This window comes from Salvelinus sp. IW2-2015, linkage group LG3 (assembly GCF_002910315.2).
Source record: "Salvelinus sp. IW2-2015 linkage group LG3, ASM291031v2, whole genome shotgun sequence".
Lineage (NCBI taxonomy): Eukaryota > Metazoa > Chordata > Actinopteri > Salmoniformes > Salmonidae > Salvelinus > Salvelinus sp. IW2-2015.
Genome location: NC_036840.1, coordinates 31,521,405 through 31,539,392, shown reverse-complemented (window position 1 = coordinate 31,539,392; position 17,988 = coordinate 31,521,405). Strand labels below are relative to the sequence as shown.

The window sequence follows — 17,988 nt, the reverse complement described above, 5'->3', positions numbered from 1 at the left end:
GAGACCTATTCTTACAAGATTTCTGACAGTTTACAAGACCGGTAAAAAAAAGTGGGTTATAATGTGCGGTTCAAATATGAAATTGTTCACTTTAATGATAACTAACACTGTTAATAATTTACCATTCTGACCAACTGGGCAAACAGACTGAGAAGACAAAACACACCAAGGAGAATTTTGGAATGTGAAAATCTTATAAAGCAAACGATAAGGGTTTTACAGGTCTATGTTTGAACCAGGTTTGGTAACAAGGATTTGCATTCTAAAAATGTTTTATCTCAAGCTAAATTAATCATTAAAGGGGCAATCTGAGATTTGTACATCTATTGTGGAATGAAATTAATGATGTACACAATCTTTCAAAAGTTTGGGGTCACTTAGAAATGTTCTTGTTTTCCAGGAAAACATACATGAAATTAGTTGCAAAATGAATAGGAAATATAGTCAAGACGTTGACAAGGTTATAAATAATGATTTTTAATTGAAATAATAATTGTGTCCTAAAAACTTTGCTTTCGTCAAAGAATCCTCCATTTGCAGCAATTACAGCATTGCAGACCTTTCGCATTCTAGTTGTCAATTTGTTGAGGTAAACTGATGAGATTTCACCCCWTGCTTCCTGAAGCACCTCCCACAAGTTGAATTGGCTTGATGAGCACTTCTTACGTACCACACGGTCAAGCTGCTCCCACAACAGCTCAATAGGGTTGAGATCCGGTGACTGTGCTGGCCACTCCATTATAGACAGAATACCAGCTGACTGCTAATTCCCTAAATAGTTATTGCATTGTTTGGAGCTGTGCTTTGGGTCATTGTCCTGTTGCAGGAGGAAATTGGCTCCAATTAAGCGCCGTCCACAGGGTATGGCATGGCGTTGCAAAATGGAACGATTGCCTTTCTTCTTCAAGATCGCTTTCACCCTGTACAAATCTCCCATTTTACCACCACCAAAGCACCCCCAGACCATCACATTGTCTCCACCATGCTTGACAGATGGTGTCAAGCACTCCTACAGCATCTTTCTATTTTTTCTGCGTCTCACGAATGTTCTTCTTTGTGATCCGAACACCTTTCCAACTTAGATTAGTCTGTCCGTAACACTTTTTTCCAATCTTCCTCTGTCCAGTGTCTGTGTTATTTTGCCCATCTTTTATTTTTTATTGGCCAGTCTGAGATATGGCTTTTTCTTTGCAACTCTGCCTAGAAGGCCAGCATCCCAGAGTCGCCTCTTCACTGTTGACGTTGAGACTGGTGTTTTGCGGGTACTATTTGATGAAGCTGCCAGTTGAGGACTTGTGAGGCATCTGTTTCTCAAACTAGACACTCTAATGTTCTGTGAAGGGAGTAGTACACATCGTTGTGTGTGTGTGTGTGTGTGTGTGTGTGTGTGTGTGTGTGTGTGTGTGTGTGTGTGTGTGTGTGTGTGTGTGTGTGTGTGTGTGTGTGTGTGTGTGTGTGTGTGTGTGTGTGTGTGTGTGTGTGCGTGTGTGTGCGTGTCGTGTGCGTGTGTGTGTGCACGTGTGCTTGCACACTTTTTGTGTGTGGTGGATGTGTCTATGCGTGCGTGTGTTTTATTGTTGTTTTCGTAAACCCCTTTTGAGTGTACAAGAAGAGTGAGGTACCTCTTTGAGTAATGGAAACGTGTGGCAATGTTGTGTTGTGTGTATTTGGTTGAAGTGGTTGCTTGTTTCTCCAAACCCTGGATACTAGAGTGACTAACAATAAGCTGAGATGACTGACACTGGACTCACCAAGGTCTGGATGAACTGATGGTGATACAGTGGTGGTGAATGCTTCCTCCCTGACGGAATGGGATCTTACATTCTTTCCTATCTACTGTAAGAGCTGGATCCACAGAAACCGGGTTAGATACATATGGTTATCATCAGCACAAGTTATGCACCGGGGCCTCCCACTCCTCTTTCTATTCTGGTTAGAGCCAGTTTGCGCTCTTCTGGGAAGGGAGTAGTACACAGCTTTGTTCGATATCTTCAGTTTCTTGGCAAATTCTCGCATGGAATAGCCTTAATTTCTCAGAACAAGAATAGACTGATGAGTTTCAGAAGAAAGTTCTTTGTTTCTGGCCATTTTGAACCTGTAATCGAACCCACAAATGCTGATGCTCCAGATACTAAACTAGTCTAAAGAAGACTTTAATCAAACTTTAAGAAGACTTTAATCTTTAATCAGGACAACAGTTTTCAGCTGTGCTAACATAATTGCAAAAGGGTTTTCTAATGATCAATTAGCATTTTAAAATTATAAACTTGGATTAGCTAACACAACATGCCATTGGAACACAGGAGTGATGGTTGCTGATAATGGGCCTCGGTATGCCTACTGTATGTAGATATTCCATTAAAAATCAGCCGTTTCCAGCTACAATAGTCATTTACAACATTAACAATGTCTACACTGTATTTTTGATCAATTTTACGTTATTTTAATGGMCAAAAAATTWGCTTTTCTTTCAAAAACAAGGACATTTCTAAGTGACCCTGAACTTTTGAACGGTAGTACATAGCCATTGATTCTTGAAGAAAATAACTTAGAAATGCCTCGTGAGTTTAGTTCTTCTAACATACCCCCATCAAGTGGAGCTGTTTGAAATCCCAGATTGACCCTGTCACGTCCTGACCATAGTGCTTATGTGTTTTGCTTGTTTTAGTGTTGGTCAGGACGTGAGCTGGGTGGGCATTCTATGTTGTGTGTCTAGTTTGTCTGTTTCTGTGTTCAGCCTAATATGGTTCTCAATCAGAGGCAGCTGTCAATCGTTGTCCCTGATTGAGAATCATATATAGGTGGCTTGTTTTGTGTTGGGGATTGTGGGTGGTTGTCTTCTGTCTTTGTGTTCTGCACCAGATAGGACTGTTTTCGGTTTTCACATTTCTTGTTTTGTTGTTTGTAGTGTTCTCATATATTCTTTATTAAATCATGTTGAACACTAGCCGCGCTGCGTGTTGGTCCTCTCCTTCATCCCAGGAAGAAARCCRTTACAGACCCTTTAATTTAACCCTTCAACATATGACTCCTTACCATACAGAAATCAAAATGACTAACGACAGAGGCTTCCATGCTGGAATTATAAAGGTAGGCATGTTTATTGGGTGGAATTTGAACAACAACCAAACATGAAGGCAATCATAATACTGTAATGGTACATTTACAGATATGAAGAAGGATCATATTGTTGTTCCCAATGAAAGCGTGGAATATATATATATTTTTATTTTACCTTTATTTAACTAGGCAAGTCAGTTAAGAACAAATTCTTATTTACAATGACGGCCTAGGAACACTGGGTTAACTGCCTTGTTCAGGGGCAGAACGACAGATGTTTACCTTGTCAGCTCGGGGATTCAATCTAGCAACCTTTCGGTTACTGGCCCAATGCTCTAACCACTAGGCTACCTGCCGACTAGAATAATACAGTAAAATGTACTAGAGTTGCGAGGAGTTTCTCGTGTTCCTACAATTTGTGAATCCTATCTTCTCATCTACCTGAAAGAGGTTAAGTTCTATAGCCCCTGCCTTGCAGTACCTACAGTATCAGCAACCATGTTTTAAACAAGGTCGCCTGTCCCTTGATAAATTCCCAAACAGTAGTTTATTACCAAATTGTTCATCAATCTGAACTGGCAATTCATTTTMTTTTCATGTATACCCACTAAACACACACCAGAGTAATGTTAAATAATACAATATATTTCACCAAAACAATTATTATACATTCTATCAGTTCTGGAGGGAAAATCAATAGCTTTTTGCGGTTAAAGTCCCTTGTTTGTCAAGTAAGTTCCTGTTTGAACAGACAGTGACTCAAGCTTGGAAAGTGCTGGTGAAGGTTGCTCAGCCTCAGAACTCACACGATTGTGGCCTTGTACATGTCAGTGTTGGAGTCTTGGATCCCCTCTGATTGGTCGCGGGCGTTGAGGGGCACCTGGGAGACCTTCATCCGGCTTTGGCACTGCCGGAGCTCAGTGGCATACCCTTGGAAACTGAGGCTGAGCTCGGAGTCTTCTCCCCGGATGATGGTGACCTCCCCCACCTTATCTCCCTCCTCCCCCTCCTCCTCCCCCTCCTCTAGACACACTCCCTCCACGTCCATCACCTCCTGCAGGGCAGGCTGAGAGCGGAGTGCTCCAAGACACGGCGCCCTCTTGTGAGAGCGGTCAAGAGCACATGCTCTTTTTCTTCTCTCTGGGTAAGGAAGGGAGAGATGGGAGAATTATTAATAGAAGGATGTGCCATTGGAAGAATCTCAATTGCATTCTTCTAGAGTCCTCTCTCCTCGCCTCCTCAAAAACCCATTGGGGGAGAAGGTCAGAGGGGTGGGACCTCTGGCTTTCCCATCCAATGGGTTTTGAGAAGACGGCGAGGAGAGAGGACGCGAGGAGTATGCAATTGAGATTCTCCAACTGTGTTCCAGCTGAAGTATTCGCCACAGTGGTCAACAAAGAGGATAAGTACCAATACTCCACAGCCTTGAGGCCTCCAATCGATCATGAATTGGTTAATATAATTGCTAATCAGTGTTGGGGAGTAGTAAACTACATGTAGTTCATGTAGTAATTGAACTACAATTTCCAGTAGCTTGGTGGTAGTTGAACTAAATTCCAATCTTGGTAGTGTTTTCAGTAGTTAACAACTTTTTAGCCATGTAGCGGTTTAACTAACTACTGAACTAAACACTACCAAGAAAATAATACATAGGTGAAACATAGATGACACAATAATACATTGTCACTTGAAACAAATTGTTTTTGACTTTAATAGGCTAAATTACATTCTGTTAACATATGAGCCCAAAGTAAACTGTTCTTGCAGTTTGTAGTCGATGACAATTCAGATTTACAAAGGACAATTTTGAACAAAGTATTTTGGATGTAGTGGACTACTTTTTCAAGGTAACTTCAGTTAAGTAAAATATGTTTTCATTAAGGGTAGCGTTAGTATAGCTTCCCCAAAACTGTTGCTAATGATTCACTGACGGTTTACTGCAGTGCATGTGGTATGAAGTCTTTCAGAGGATCTGATCATCCATGTTATAATCAGTGTAAAACAGAGTCATAGGGCCACCAGCGCTTTTCAACTGAGCAAACACTGGTTGAATCAACTTCATTTAAATGAAATAACATTGAACCAACGTGGAATAGATGCTGAATTGACATCTGTCCGCAGTGGGTTGTCTTGACATACGCCCTTTTTTGATGGTAGAGGACAAAAAGAGTGAACAGCGGAACCAAGGGGGAGGGGAGAAAATCCAGACACAACCTTTTAAGAAACCCTCCGGAAGAGCTTTTTCCGTCTCCATTATGATGGAGCTCTGACCCTTGAAATGCAGTATGTCCATTGAGCTGATCTCAGAGCAGTGACCCGTAGGTGACAAAGCATCAGGCTCCGAGTATTTTGGCTTGATGGCTTCTGGTCCAGGACCAGTTCAGATCAGATCATTGCGACCTATGATCTAACAACATGAAACCATCTCAACCATAACAAGGGCTATGCGTGCCTTTCAGCTTGTCTGCTTAGATTCAAAAGAACAAACGGACACTGTTTAACTTCCTGGTTATTCATTAGGTCCGCTGTGTACCGTGCTCGACTACTATGGTCTCCACGTGTTGGATGTCAACCAAACGTGGCACTTGTGCAAAAATTGAGCAGTGTTGCATTGCTAGGATGATACACTGTCAAACAGAGGTACATAATACAGAACTTTATCAAAGGTGCATTTTTGGATCCAGATTGAAGTCTGTAGTCAGAATGGAGCTGTGTCACTATGGCCATGGCACATTTCAGTGTTTTTTTAGCTGTATTTTTATCTTGACAAGTGTTGACAAGAGTGACTATCACAGATGGAGAAAGAATATCTGCACTGAAGCCAGTGTACGTAATGAGACATCACATTAGAAGAATTGGTTCTAGAGCGCGCCGACTCATTCAGTTCCGCTGTAACACTTCTCTATGATACTGAGAGAGTGTGAGTCGAGTCCAAAGCTACAGATGTAGGATCTTAATTTGATCACTCTTTTGTTGCTGAGAATGTTCCTACAAAGCAGGAAATGAGGGTTCAAGAGTGAGAAGATAGTTGCTTTATGAAACCAATCCAGTAGTGAAACAAATGATGATGCTACATCTGTAACTGTGATATTACAGTTCCAATGAGTAATACTTCTCCTCATCCCTCCTGTGGCCCTTAAACAAGAGGTCTAAGTGACTCCAACACATACACCCTCTGAGCTCCTACGCCTCTGATTCACAGAATCGATGCAGTATTATAAACACAACCTCCACGTCGTTCCCATTCTCACAGCTGAACACACACAGCAACCTCTTTGCCAAGCGTAGGCCTACTTAAAAAGTTGATGTGCTCAAAATTGTCTCATGAAGCTACTTCAAATAATAGTCAACAGCAAATTATGACAGTGGGAATTATGAGAAGTATATTGAGCGATTGAAGTGGTTTGGAATAAACGTCTAGCTCTCATTAAAGAGTTGAGCTAAGAGGTGTAATTCTTGTCTTAGCACTGCTGTTAACATGAGCCTGCTGGCTGTCTGTCGGGTGTCTTATGTCAATGTCCTAGGGCACCAGACTTGCCCAGACAGACCAGCTCTCCCCAGGGCCAGTTTGGAACAGAACCAGCCGCACAGCTCAGACTGGCTGAGATCAGCCCCAAGGCCCCCTGGTTACTGCCAGATTGATGATAAGACAGACTGAGGGTCAGCGGTATCCAGCTTTCAGGTGTGTCAGCCAGACTGCTTCCCAATGTTCCCTACATAGTGGAATACTTTTGACCAGGGCATTATATGGAGAACAGGTTGCCATTCGGGATGCAGCCAGTGAAATCTAAAGAGAGATGAAAGAATGTTCGAGCCACCACGTCCCTCAGGCACACAATCCTCACAGGGTTCACAGAATTCTGAATCATTTTAAGCTGTTTATTTTTTGGCGGTATTACGATTGTCACCTTTTCATTTTGTTGTTATGGTGCAGTGGGTTGAACGCTAAGCCCTTTGCCTAAGTGGTTGATTGCATTGGAAAGTATAAAAGCTGTTCTAAATTCTGGATATGGGCAATGACAAATAAGTCCCATTTATGCAAAGGCAAGGCCAATGATATCACAAAGTCTTAGAATCAGGACCAATCACTATACAAATCAAATCAAAATGTATTTGTCACATGCTTCGTAAACAACAGGTGTAGACTAACAGTGAAATGCTTACTTACAAGTCCTTTTCAAAAAATGCACTTGCTATGATAAATACAGTAAAAAATATGATAACCAAACCACGGCATCAAATGTTATGCATTGGTTCTTTACTATGACTAGAAAACTGAACAGTTTTGAGCTCATCCTCGAACACCCTAGTATGGTAGATGAGGTTATTAATGCCTTAAGTGGTGGTGGAGGAACAGTTATACTGTATACTGTCGCCCTCTAGTGGCCAAAATAATTAATTAAACAAATAATGACCAATACATGTTTATCTGACCAGCTGCACAACCATCATTTGATTTGACATGGAAAGGAAACACATAATTAAGATATCATCAGATTATACAGTATATTTGAGATATTACAACGGTAAATGTATCTCAACAGAACACACTCATGAGGTCAAATTGATTGTTATTTCAAATGTTAGGTGGGGTGACGCTAGCAGACCTGTGTTTGGTTTTTCAACATAAGTTTACATTAATGCTGTAGTCAGGGATTGAATTGGGATATCCTATAGGAGCTGACCCCAGAATCTCTCTGTCTGAGTGCCAGTCTGTTGATGCTATCATGCCAACTCCCTGTCACACTCATTGTCATGCAAACATGTTTGGCTGGACAATGACAGGAATGGAGTTGGCAAGAGCACAAACAGATCTGGGATCAGGTTATAGAGGGAGACAACAGATCTGGGACCAGTCTACCCAAAACCACCCTYATTGTCATAAGTTACATTTGCCAAAACCCCTCAGTTTACAAACACAAATATTAGGGCCTACCTGTAGTCGGTAAAAGCTGGAAGAAGGTTCCTTTAACTGGGACATATGTTTGAGCTACAGCTGGGGTTTCTGTGTTTGTATGAGAACAATACTAGCTTTTTCATCCTATTTTTTTATACCTTTATTTAACTAGGCAAGTCAGTTAAGAACAAATTCTTATTTATAATGACGGACTACCCAGGCGAAGCTGGGCCAATTGTGCACCGCCCTATGGGACCCCCAATCACGGCCAGATGTGACGCAGCCTGGATATGAACCAGGTACTGCTGTGACACCGCTTGCACTGAGATGCAGTGTCTTAGACCACTGTGCCACTCGGGAGCCCAAAACTTGAACAGATATTAGTTAATTAACATCTAAGCCAAAGTGGAGGTGAATTTCATTCCACTGCTATAAGAGGTGAACTCCGTTCCACTCGTATAAGTAAACCCCAGGAAACATAAACCCTTGGCTCCTAGTTAGATGAATCCTTTGGTTTGTAATATATGGCGTCTGTTAACCTTCTCCAGCAGAGAATGGTAGTCTTGACAGTAGCCATAACATAAACTAAGAGAGGAATGATTTCATTTCTACTCATCCCACTGATTATTAAGAAGACAATTGTTTGATTGMCTGAAGTGCRAGATGATTGCATTTATATGTAAATTAATGATACAACATCTAATTATTTGAGTTTACTCAGAAATATGCCTGATKCACTGCATACAATTATTTCTCTCTGATGATATGTCAATTTGTCTTTTTTAAAGGTCAAAGGTAATTGACCTGCCATCATAATGTGACAGAAAAATGTTACCTTTCAGATGTACTGTCACTAATTGTGTGCATGCCGCATTCCTCCGTGCATAMAGATGCGTACTGGCTGTCGTGCATACAGATGCGTACTGGCTGTCGTGCAAGCAAGAACATTCCGCAAGGCACAGGTAAAGAACAGAACATAAATACTGCATGCATAATAAAGAACAAAAATTATATGCATTTTCAGGCAGGGATATATGCATTTTCAGGCTTTCTGTTTAGCTTGGAGCGGGCAGTGAGTGAGAGTGAGAGTGAGAGCGAGAGAAAACGACAGAAACAGAGAAAATAGCAACAGTTATTCTCTGCAGCAGTACATTCAACTGATGCAAGGCGGACCTGTTACCATGGTTCCCAATGTGGCAGAATCAGGCTGATGCGCTTAGTAACCAGAAAAGACGAGCAGAGAGAGACTGTGAGTCTTATTCTACCCACTCGTATCATTTTGTGTACACATATCACCTTACAGATATCTATTGACAGAGCCATTTAGAAAAGGTCAGGGCTAGACACGTCGTGTCCTCCGGAGTGACGGACTCGGTGTACTTTGAAGTGTGCCACCCTTTGAGCTGCAGGCATGGGTTAAACTTAATTTGTTTTCATTCAAATACTTCAATGTTTTGATTGAGCCTGCCTGGAGTGCTAGATGGATGCACTTCAGAAGACTATTCCATTGGTTTGCACTTTGGGGACTATTCTATTGGTTCCATTGCGTCAGACAAGTTTGATCAAGCACATGCTTAAGTATTTGAAACAAAATGAATGCTATTTGAACCCGGGTCAGATGCTGAAAACACTTTTTTGCTTTATATCCTCTGCCATATCATGTTTCAAGAGTTTCCTGTCTAACAGAACAAAGAGGGTGTTCTTTAATGGAAGCCTCTCAAACATAAACCAGGTATAGTTTGGCATACCTCAAGGTAGCCATCTTGGCCCCTTACTTTTTTCTAATGACCTACCACTAGCATTAAGTAAAGCCTGTGTGTTTATGTACGCTGATGACTCAACATTATACAGGTCAGCTACCACAGAAAGTGAAACCACTGCAACACTTACCAAAGAGCTGCAGTCAGTTTTAGAATGGGTGGCTAGTAATAAGCTAGCACTAAATATATAAAAAACTAAAAGCATTTTATTTGGGACAAATACTTTGCTAAACCCTAAACCTCATCTAAATCTTGTAATGAATAAAATGGCAATTGAGCAAGTTTTGGAGACTGCTGGATATAACCCTTGATTGTAAACTGACATGGTCAAAACATATAAGTCAAAACATATAGGTCAAAACATATAGGTCAAAACATATAGGTCGTTGCTCTGCTTTCTTGACATCATAATCAAAAAAACACTAGTTTTATCACACCTGGACTACTGCCCAGCTATATGGTCAAGTGACACAAAGAAGGGCATAGACAAATTACAGTTGGTCCAGAACAGAGCAGCACGGATGGCCCTTAAATGTACTCGGAGGGCTAATATCAATAACATGCATGTCAATGTCTCCTGGCTCAAAGTAGAGGAGAGATTGATTGCATCACTACTTGTCTTTGTGAGAGGTATTGACATGTTGAAATCACCGAACTGTCTATTCAAACCGCTAACACACAACTCAGACACCCATACATACCGCACAAGGCATACCACCAGGTCTCTTCACAGTCCCCATGTCCAGAACAGACTCAGGGAAAGCGCACAGTACTACGTAGAGCCGTGACTACATGCCTCTACGTAGTAATTCAAGTGAGCAGTTAAATCTGTTTTTTTAAGATAAAACCTCACCTCACAACACGGACAGCAAAGAGAGACACACACATACACTATACACACAAGCACATTGTAATATTGCTATATTGTAGTATTGTAAATTTGTAATTAGAGAGTAATAATGTCCTGTATGATGTATTGTTTTATTTATGACGTAGGCTGTTTTGTTTTGTTGTGATGTAATTGTTTAAATCCTGTTTGGACCCAGGAAGAGTAGCTGCTGCCTTGGCAACAGCTAATGGGGATCATAATACATACTAAATAGATGAGCTGAGACATGTAAACACCTTATGTAATTCTAGCCATCTTGCTTCTTGACAGATTTTTTTTGCTGTACAGTTCTTCAAACAGCACAGTTGGATAAGGCTCACTTTTAAATTGGGATTTCAAAGCGTGTTGTTATTATTCTAATAGATGTCTGAACACCAGTGTGACACCTAGACTWCGGTGAAATCACACAGATAAACTGGCTAACACTGACTCTGTCATGGCAAACTACCAGTTGCAGATAATAATGCTGGAGATTGTGATCGATTCCCATCACTGCTCATTCCGTTTTGACAGACTAACCCACCCCAATAGAGATAGACATTAGATAGTGAATGATAACAGGCAAAACTAGATTCATTTGGGACTGTTGTGGCAGCGTGTATTCAATCAGAGCATGCCGTTATCAGGAGCAACAAAATAATTGGGAACTCTAAAACTTMAATTATCAGGAGTTAGTTGACTGCATTCACCAACTTCTCTGGCTCACCACAACTATCAACCTCACTTAAAGGTCCTACTGTATATAGTGGAGAACGAGAAACTGACCAGTGGGTAAGGCGTATGAGAAATGAAAATCCAGGAGTGATACAGATATACACGGCTCATACTAAAAGCATTATACATTAGATGAGGTACATTACAGTAAATATTTTTTTTYTCCAGAAATCCTGGATGGAAGATTCCTGGAATCAAGAGGAAATAATCTTCMMACCAGGAGTTCTGGAAAACCTGGGGGTTTTGGGAAAGTTACAGAAATGTTGCAATCCCTTATAAAGACAAAACAATCAGAATTACACACAAACACAACACCGAATGACCCTCTCGCACAGACAAAACAATCAKAACTACACACAAACACAACACCGAATGACCTTCTCACACAGACAAAACAAATCAGAATTAAACACAAACACAGCAACAACAAAAATACCCAGACACAGACGCCACAACCTTCTCAGAAGCCCACAGACAAAGCAGCTAGCATGCAAGAACAGGACAGGGAGAAGGAGGTGGAAGACAAACTAAATGAAAGAGATACAGGTCGTGTTGGGGAAAGTTGGTGAAGAGGAGACATGGAGTGGTAACTGAATTTGAGATTACAAACGTGTAAAAAGACAGACGATGTGATTCCAGGTCTAACATTTATTAGATCTAATCAAACACAGATACAGAATTAATTTTCATGATTATCTACAACAGGCATCCACAGAGGGAAAGGATGATTCCAGACAGAGTGTGACATGCAATTCAACAATGATACCGTTCATGTTAAACTAGCTCTATCATCACTGACTATAATTATCACAATTTTGTGAAGGAAAAAAAACAATTTTAGTTTTCTTTCTCTATATATTTMATTGAATTTTAAAACCAGAGTGAAATACTTATTGGCATTGTTGAATTGCATTGCATTAGAGGGTGGGATGGAAGAAAATACAGCTTTTCAATTCAAATAATTCAATACAAATAATACAATGTACAGGTACATGGTAATCTTTTCAAATAACAATTTCATAACTCTTTGGTTACGTTTTATCTTGTCTGTAGCTGTGTACTGGGCAGAGAACTACACACCAATTATAAACTCACAATGCAAGCATAGAGCTTTTATTGATTGACATGAATGCTGGCTGTGACTCATGGTAATCTTTCAGGTTTTCTATTACAATCAATCAAACCAAACAATTCACACCTGCATGGTAATTGTAGCTTGCTACAATTGGTTGCTGTCAAATTATAGTAGGACTATTTTTCATGGATTGTAATGACATTTGTCATGTTGACCATTAAAGCATTATGAATGTATAATGAGTTTATTCACCTGGGTCAAATCTGTATCCTCATATACTCTGTGGTACAACAATACGAATCTTTCTACAGTTGACTATCACCTCAAATCTCAGTTAGGTTGTAAAACCCATCAGTTCAGTGGTATGCGAATGTAAATGTCATTCATTTCTAAATATATACATCACTATTTACAATTGAACTCAACTTACTATTGAAAGTGACCACAAACAATGCTATCTATGTTCATTAGAAAGTATTCAAAGGAGTAAAAATTATTGGGGTACAACTGAGAGCAGTTGTACATAAAGTGCATTGGAGTCAGTATAAAATTAGTTGTCACTGGAAGTCAGGTCATCCCTCAGACACACAGGATCACACACTCTCCGTCTCTCACACATATACAAACACATACACACACACACACACCAACACGCTAATGCATAGTCACAATGTGGAAATACCTGAGCTGGACTGGCCATCCCCACATCCATCCTGGGAGGTTTGGGCGCAGGGCGCAGGAGGGGTGAAGTTAGCCTCGTGCAGGCTACCCTCGTGGGACAGCGGCAGCGGCGAGGGGGGCAGAAGGGTGCTGTTGGGGCTGTTGATGTCCCCCTCTCCCACCAGGGTCAGGTCAGCATGGGTGTCTTCCTCCAGCGTTCTGAGGCCTGGGCCTCTAGCCTCCAAGAGTCGGGGGATGGGGGAGAGGGTGGCACCGAAGGTGGGTATGGGGTGGCGGGCTAGGGGCAGTGCCCTGCGCCCCGCAGCGGAGTGGGAGTGTCCGTTGGCGCTGCTAAGGGAGGAGTCCAGGCTCTCGGAGCGCAGGCTGGCGTTGAGGGGACCGCGGGCGGGGGTGCCGCCCACCCCGTTCACCCTGCCTGCCCCCTGGCCCTGTTTGATGGAGGTGGGGGTGGAGCAAGTCGCGTCTAGGGAGGCAGTGGAGGGGGAGCAGGTGGTTAACCGCAGGAAGTCAGGTAACTCCAGGTCCTCTTTGTTAAGAAGGCCTCTCTGGGCATTTCTCCGGCTGCTCTGTGCCCGGCTCAGGAGCTCGAAGAATTCTAAAGAGAGAGAAAGCAGTTACTTCCTATTCCTAAAACCCTCCCCAAGAACAAGGAAACTGGTCAGATAAAAAGGGGATTAGTTAGTTTAACGTGTACAGTACACAGCCCCACGCTGCACTGAGAGATAACTGTGAAGGTTGAAGGCTCCTTTTAATGCTGCCAAAGAGGTGGTGTTGGTGACGCAGCGAAGCAAAGCTCAGAGAAGCCACCACAGAGTAGAAAGAGAGGGGGATGATTTACCTTCAGCTTCATCTATATTAATCTTTTTCGGTTTTCTCTTTTCCGTAGGGAGCGACGGCTCTGGTCCGCTTGCCTTTCCTGATGACCTGTCATCTCCCTGCAGACGCAACAATAACAACGCACTCCATTAAGAGGGAGGGAGGAGGCTGTGCATGCCCTTTACTAACACCACTACGACACATCCCGGACAGATTTACTTACACTGTGAGTGTTTAAGTGTTTGCACCTGTTGCCCTGTTATTTTCAGAAGTAAAGGAAAACCCCAAAACAACATATAACACAGGCCCGTTGTTCCTTTTATGTGTGTTGTTTCATTGATGCGCGTTGTTTCGTTGGTGCTTAGTAAATCAGGTTAATGTAATATCCCTAGGGGACAAGGTCAGGTCTCAACTATAAAGGCGACCTGGAGGATGAACTACAAAGCAGGGGGTCAGTCAGTGTTCAAGTCAGCTGCAGCCAGCATTCAAGCAAGGAAACCACTTTGAACAAAGTAGAGTAGAGCACCTGAGCAATTATTATGTGATGTTAAATTGTTAAGAAGCAGCATAGCAGGGGAGCCGGAGACAGAACATTTAGAAGTTTAAGGATACTTGAGAAAAGTGAAAACAGGGATAAAAGAAGGAAGTCTCCTTACTGTTGCTGAAAGACTCCTGCTGGTCAAAGATGGCAGATGGGCTTTCAAGGAGGCTGACTTGGAATCTATAGAGATAGAGAAAAACAACATGGAGGTGAATCTGAGCCAACGAGCCATCCCATGCATCCTCCATAACTCTGATATCTTTGCTTATCACTAGAAGTAAGTGGGACAACAAAACAGGACATAGATTACAAGAGTGGTTTGAATTCCTGGAAACAGATGGGCTGAAGTGCAAGGTCAACATTGGAAAAGTGTCGCCACTGAATTTCTCCAGTCACTATCACTTAGGGTGATTGGGGGTTTGAGTATGCCAGTGGGTCTCTATTAGCCTGGTCCCAGATCTGTTTGTGCTGTCTTTGTCACGACTTCCACCGAAGGTGGCTCCTCTCCCTGTTCGGGCGGTGCTCGGCGGTCGTCGGCGGCGGCCTTCTAGCTGCCACCGATCCATTTTTTCTTTTCGTTTGTGTCTGTCTGTATTGTTTACACCTGTGTCCTATTAGTTGATTTCGGTGGGTTTATTTACCTCCGCTGCCTGCTAGTCTTTGTGCAGGATTGTTTGCTGTGGTTTCTTTGTTAGGGGTGTGTGTCTGCACCACAGGTTTTCTTTCTCACGGCAGTTGTACCGTTTTGGTATGTGTTAAGGAGTAGAGGTTTCTCCCCCGTGTGTAGCGTTTATTTTCCCTGTGTGTGGCGACCTCGTTTGGGCGTATTCCCCCCCATGTTGTTGTTGAGTTGGGACTTCTAATAAACTATTGTGCCATTGGGATTTCCTTGTTCTCCTGCTCCTGATTCCTGCACCTCCCTCCTTCAAGCAAGCACGTAACAGAATCGMGCACCTGTTATGGAATCAGCAGGAGCTGACACGCTCTCCACTTCCATGGAGGAGCGCGTGCAACACCACACCACCGTTCTCCACTGTCTCAGGACCGCCATGGATCAAGTGATGGCGACGATGGAGAGATGGGAGAGGGGTGGCCTGCCTATCCCTCCACCAGCCACACTCCAACCAGCACCACCACCTTCTCCGGCGTCATCCGGCCCCAGCGGTATTCGGCTCGCGCTCCCGAGGGAGTACGATGGGATGGCTGCAGGGTGCAAGGGTTTCCTGCTCCAGCTGGAGATTTACCTGGCAACCGTGCACCCGGCTCCTTCGGGAAGTGAGAGCGTGAACGACCTCGTCTCCTGCCTGTCAGGCAAAGTTCTGGATTGGGCCAACGCGGTCTGGGACCACTACCCAGAGTTCACCCGCCGCCGGGTGAACGTCTGTTCCATCTACGGCAGGAGACGAGGACCGCRCAAGACTTCGCTCTGGAGTTCAGGACCTTGGCCGCCGGCGCAGGGTGGAACGACAGGGCCCTGATTGACCACTATCGGTGCAGTTTACGGGAGGACGTCCRCAGGGAGCTAGCATGCAGAGACGCTACCCTCACCCTGGACCAGCTAGTGAACATGTCCATCAGGTTGGACAACTTGCTGGCTACGCGCGAGCGTCCGGATCGGGTCCTGTTGGTTCCACCCCCCAGCGCCTCCGCTCCAACCCCCATGGAGTTAGGGGGTGCTGCAGCGAGGGCGATCGGAAGAGGAGCCTCCTCCTGCACTGGGTGTGGTCGGAGAGGGCACCCTGGCGACCGGTGCTGGAGGAGCTCGTCTGGGAGTCGAGACGGCAGGCCAAGTACTGTTCGGACACCCCAGGTGAGTCAGCACCAGGCTCACCCAGAGCCCCCTGTTGGTCACATGTATGTGTTAATTTCTTTCCCTGAGTTTTCCCCCCATTCCCAGCATAAGGCGCTAATAGATTCAGGAGCAGTGGGGAATCATCCGGGTATCGATAGGACGGTGCGAAGCCTTAGGGGGAGGTACTGGTGGCCCACTTTAGCTAAGGACGTGAGGGTTTATGTCTCCTCCTGCTCGGTGTGCAAGACTCCTAGACACCTGCCCAGAGGGAAGTTACAACCCCTCCCCGTTCCACAGCGGTCTTGGTCACACCTGTCGGTAGACTTCCTGACCGATCTTCCTCCGTCCCAGGGTAACACCGCGATCCTGGTCGTTGTAGATCGGTTTTCTAAGTCCTGTCGTATCCTCCCTTTGCCCGGTCTCCCTACGGCCCTACAGACTGCGGAGGCCCTGTTTACTCACGTCTTCCGGCACTACGGGGTGCCTGAGGACATAGTTTCTGATCGGGGTCMCCAGTTCACGTCCCGGGTTTGGAGGGCGTTCATGGAGCGTCTGGGGGTCTAAGTCAGCCTGACCTCTGGTTTTCACCCCGAGAGTAATGGGCAGGTGGAGAGAGTAAACCAGGATGTGGGTAGGTTTCTGCGGTCGCAATGCCAGGACCGGCCAGGGGAGTAGGCGAGGTACGTTCCATGGGCAGAGATGCCCAGAACTCAGTCCGCCACTCCTCAACTAACCTTTYACCCTTTCAGTGCGTGTTGGGGTATCAGCCGGTCCTGGTACCGTGGCATCCGAGCCAGACCGAGGCTCCTGTGGTGGAGGAATGGGTGAAGCGCTCGAAGGAGACCTGGGAGGCCGTCCACGGGCACCTGAAACGGGCCGAAGGGCGGCAGAAAGCGAGCGCTGACCGCAACCGCAGTGAGGCCCCGGTGTTCGCACCAGGTGACCGGGTCTGGCTCTCGACCCGAAACCTGCCCCTCCGCCTGCCCTGCTGGAAGCTGGGTCCGYGGTTTGTGGGGCCATTTAAAGTACTGAGGAGAATAAACGAGGTGTGTTATAGGTTACAGCTCCCCCTATTACCGTATTAACCCCTCGTTTCATGTGTCTCTCCTCAGGCCGGTAACTGGTCCGCTTCAAGGAGCTGAGGTGCGGGAGGTCCCTCTGCCCCCCCTGGACATCGAGGGGGCCCCGGCATACACAGTGCGATCCATACTGGATTCCAAGCGTCGGGTGAGGGGCCTGCAGTACTTCGTCGATTTGGAGGGGTACGGCCCGGAGGAGAGATGCTGGGTGCCGGTGGAGAACGTCTTGGACCCATCTCTGCTGAGTGAGTTTCACCGCCTCCATCCGGATCGCACTGCGCCTCGTCCTCCGGATCGCACTGCGCCTCGTCCTCCGGATCGTCCTCGAGGCCGGCGTCGGCGCGCTGCGGGAGCCGCGCGTCAGGGAAGGGTACTGTCACGACTTCCACCGAAGGTGGCTCCTCTCCCTGTTCGGGCGGTGCTCGGCGGTCGTCGTCGCCGGCCTTCTAGCTGCCACCGATCCATTTTTYCTTTTCGTTTGTGTCTGTCTGTATTGTTTACACCTGTGTCCTATTAGTTGATTTCGGTGGGTTTATTTACCTCCGCTGCCTGCTAGTCTATGTGCGGGATTGTTTGCTGTGGTTTCTTTGTTAGGGGTGTGTGTCTGCACCACGGGTTTTCTTTCTCACGGCAGTTGTACCGTTTTGGTATGTGTTAAGGAGTAGAGGTTTCTCCCCCGTGTGT

At 44.7% G+C, this 17,988-nt stretch overlaps 1 protein-coding gene across 1 annotated transcript in view; it reads right to left on the bottom strand.

The window, feature by feature from the left end:
- Nucleotides 1–3,077: 3,077 nt before the first annotated feature.
- The window catches only part of LOC111954778 (regulator of G-protein signaling 12-like), a 101,611-nt gene continuing 86,700 nt past the window's right edge, over nt 3,078–17,988 (bottom strand). Inside the window, exons 15-18 of the mRNA XM_023974695.2 lie at nt 14,549–14,613; nt 13,915–14,011; nt 13,078–13,671; nt 3,078–4,200 (exon numbers count right to left, since the gene is read on the bottom strand). Of these exons, the coding sequence (XP_023830463.1) occupies nt 3,863–4,200; nt 13,078–13,671; nt 13,915–14,011; nt 14,549–14,613 (1,094 nt within the window). The 3' untranslated portion in view covers nt 3,078–3,862. The remainder of the gene's footprint in view (nt 4,201–13,077; nt 13,672–13,914; nt 14,012–14,548; nt 14,614–17,988) is intronic.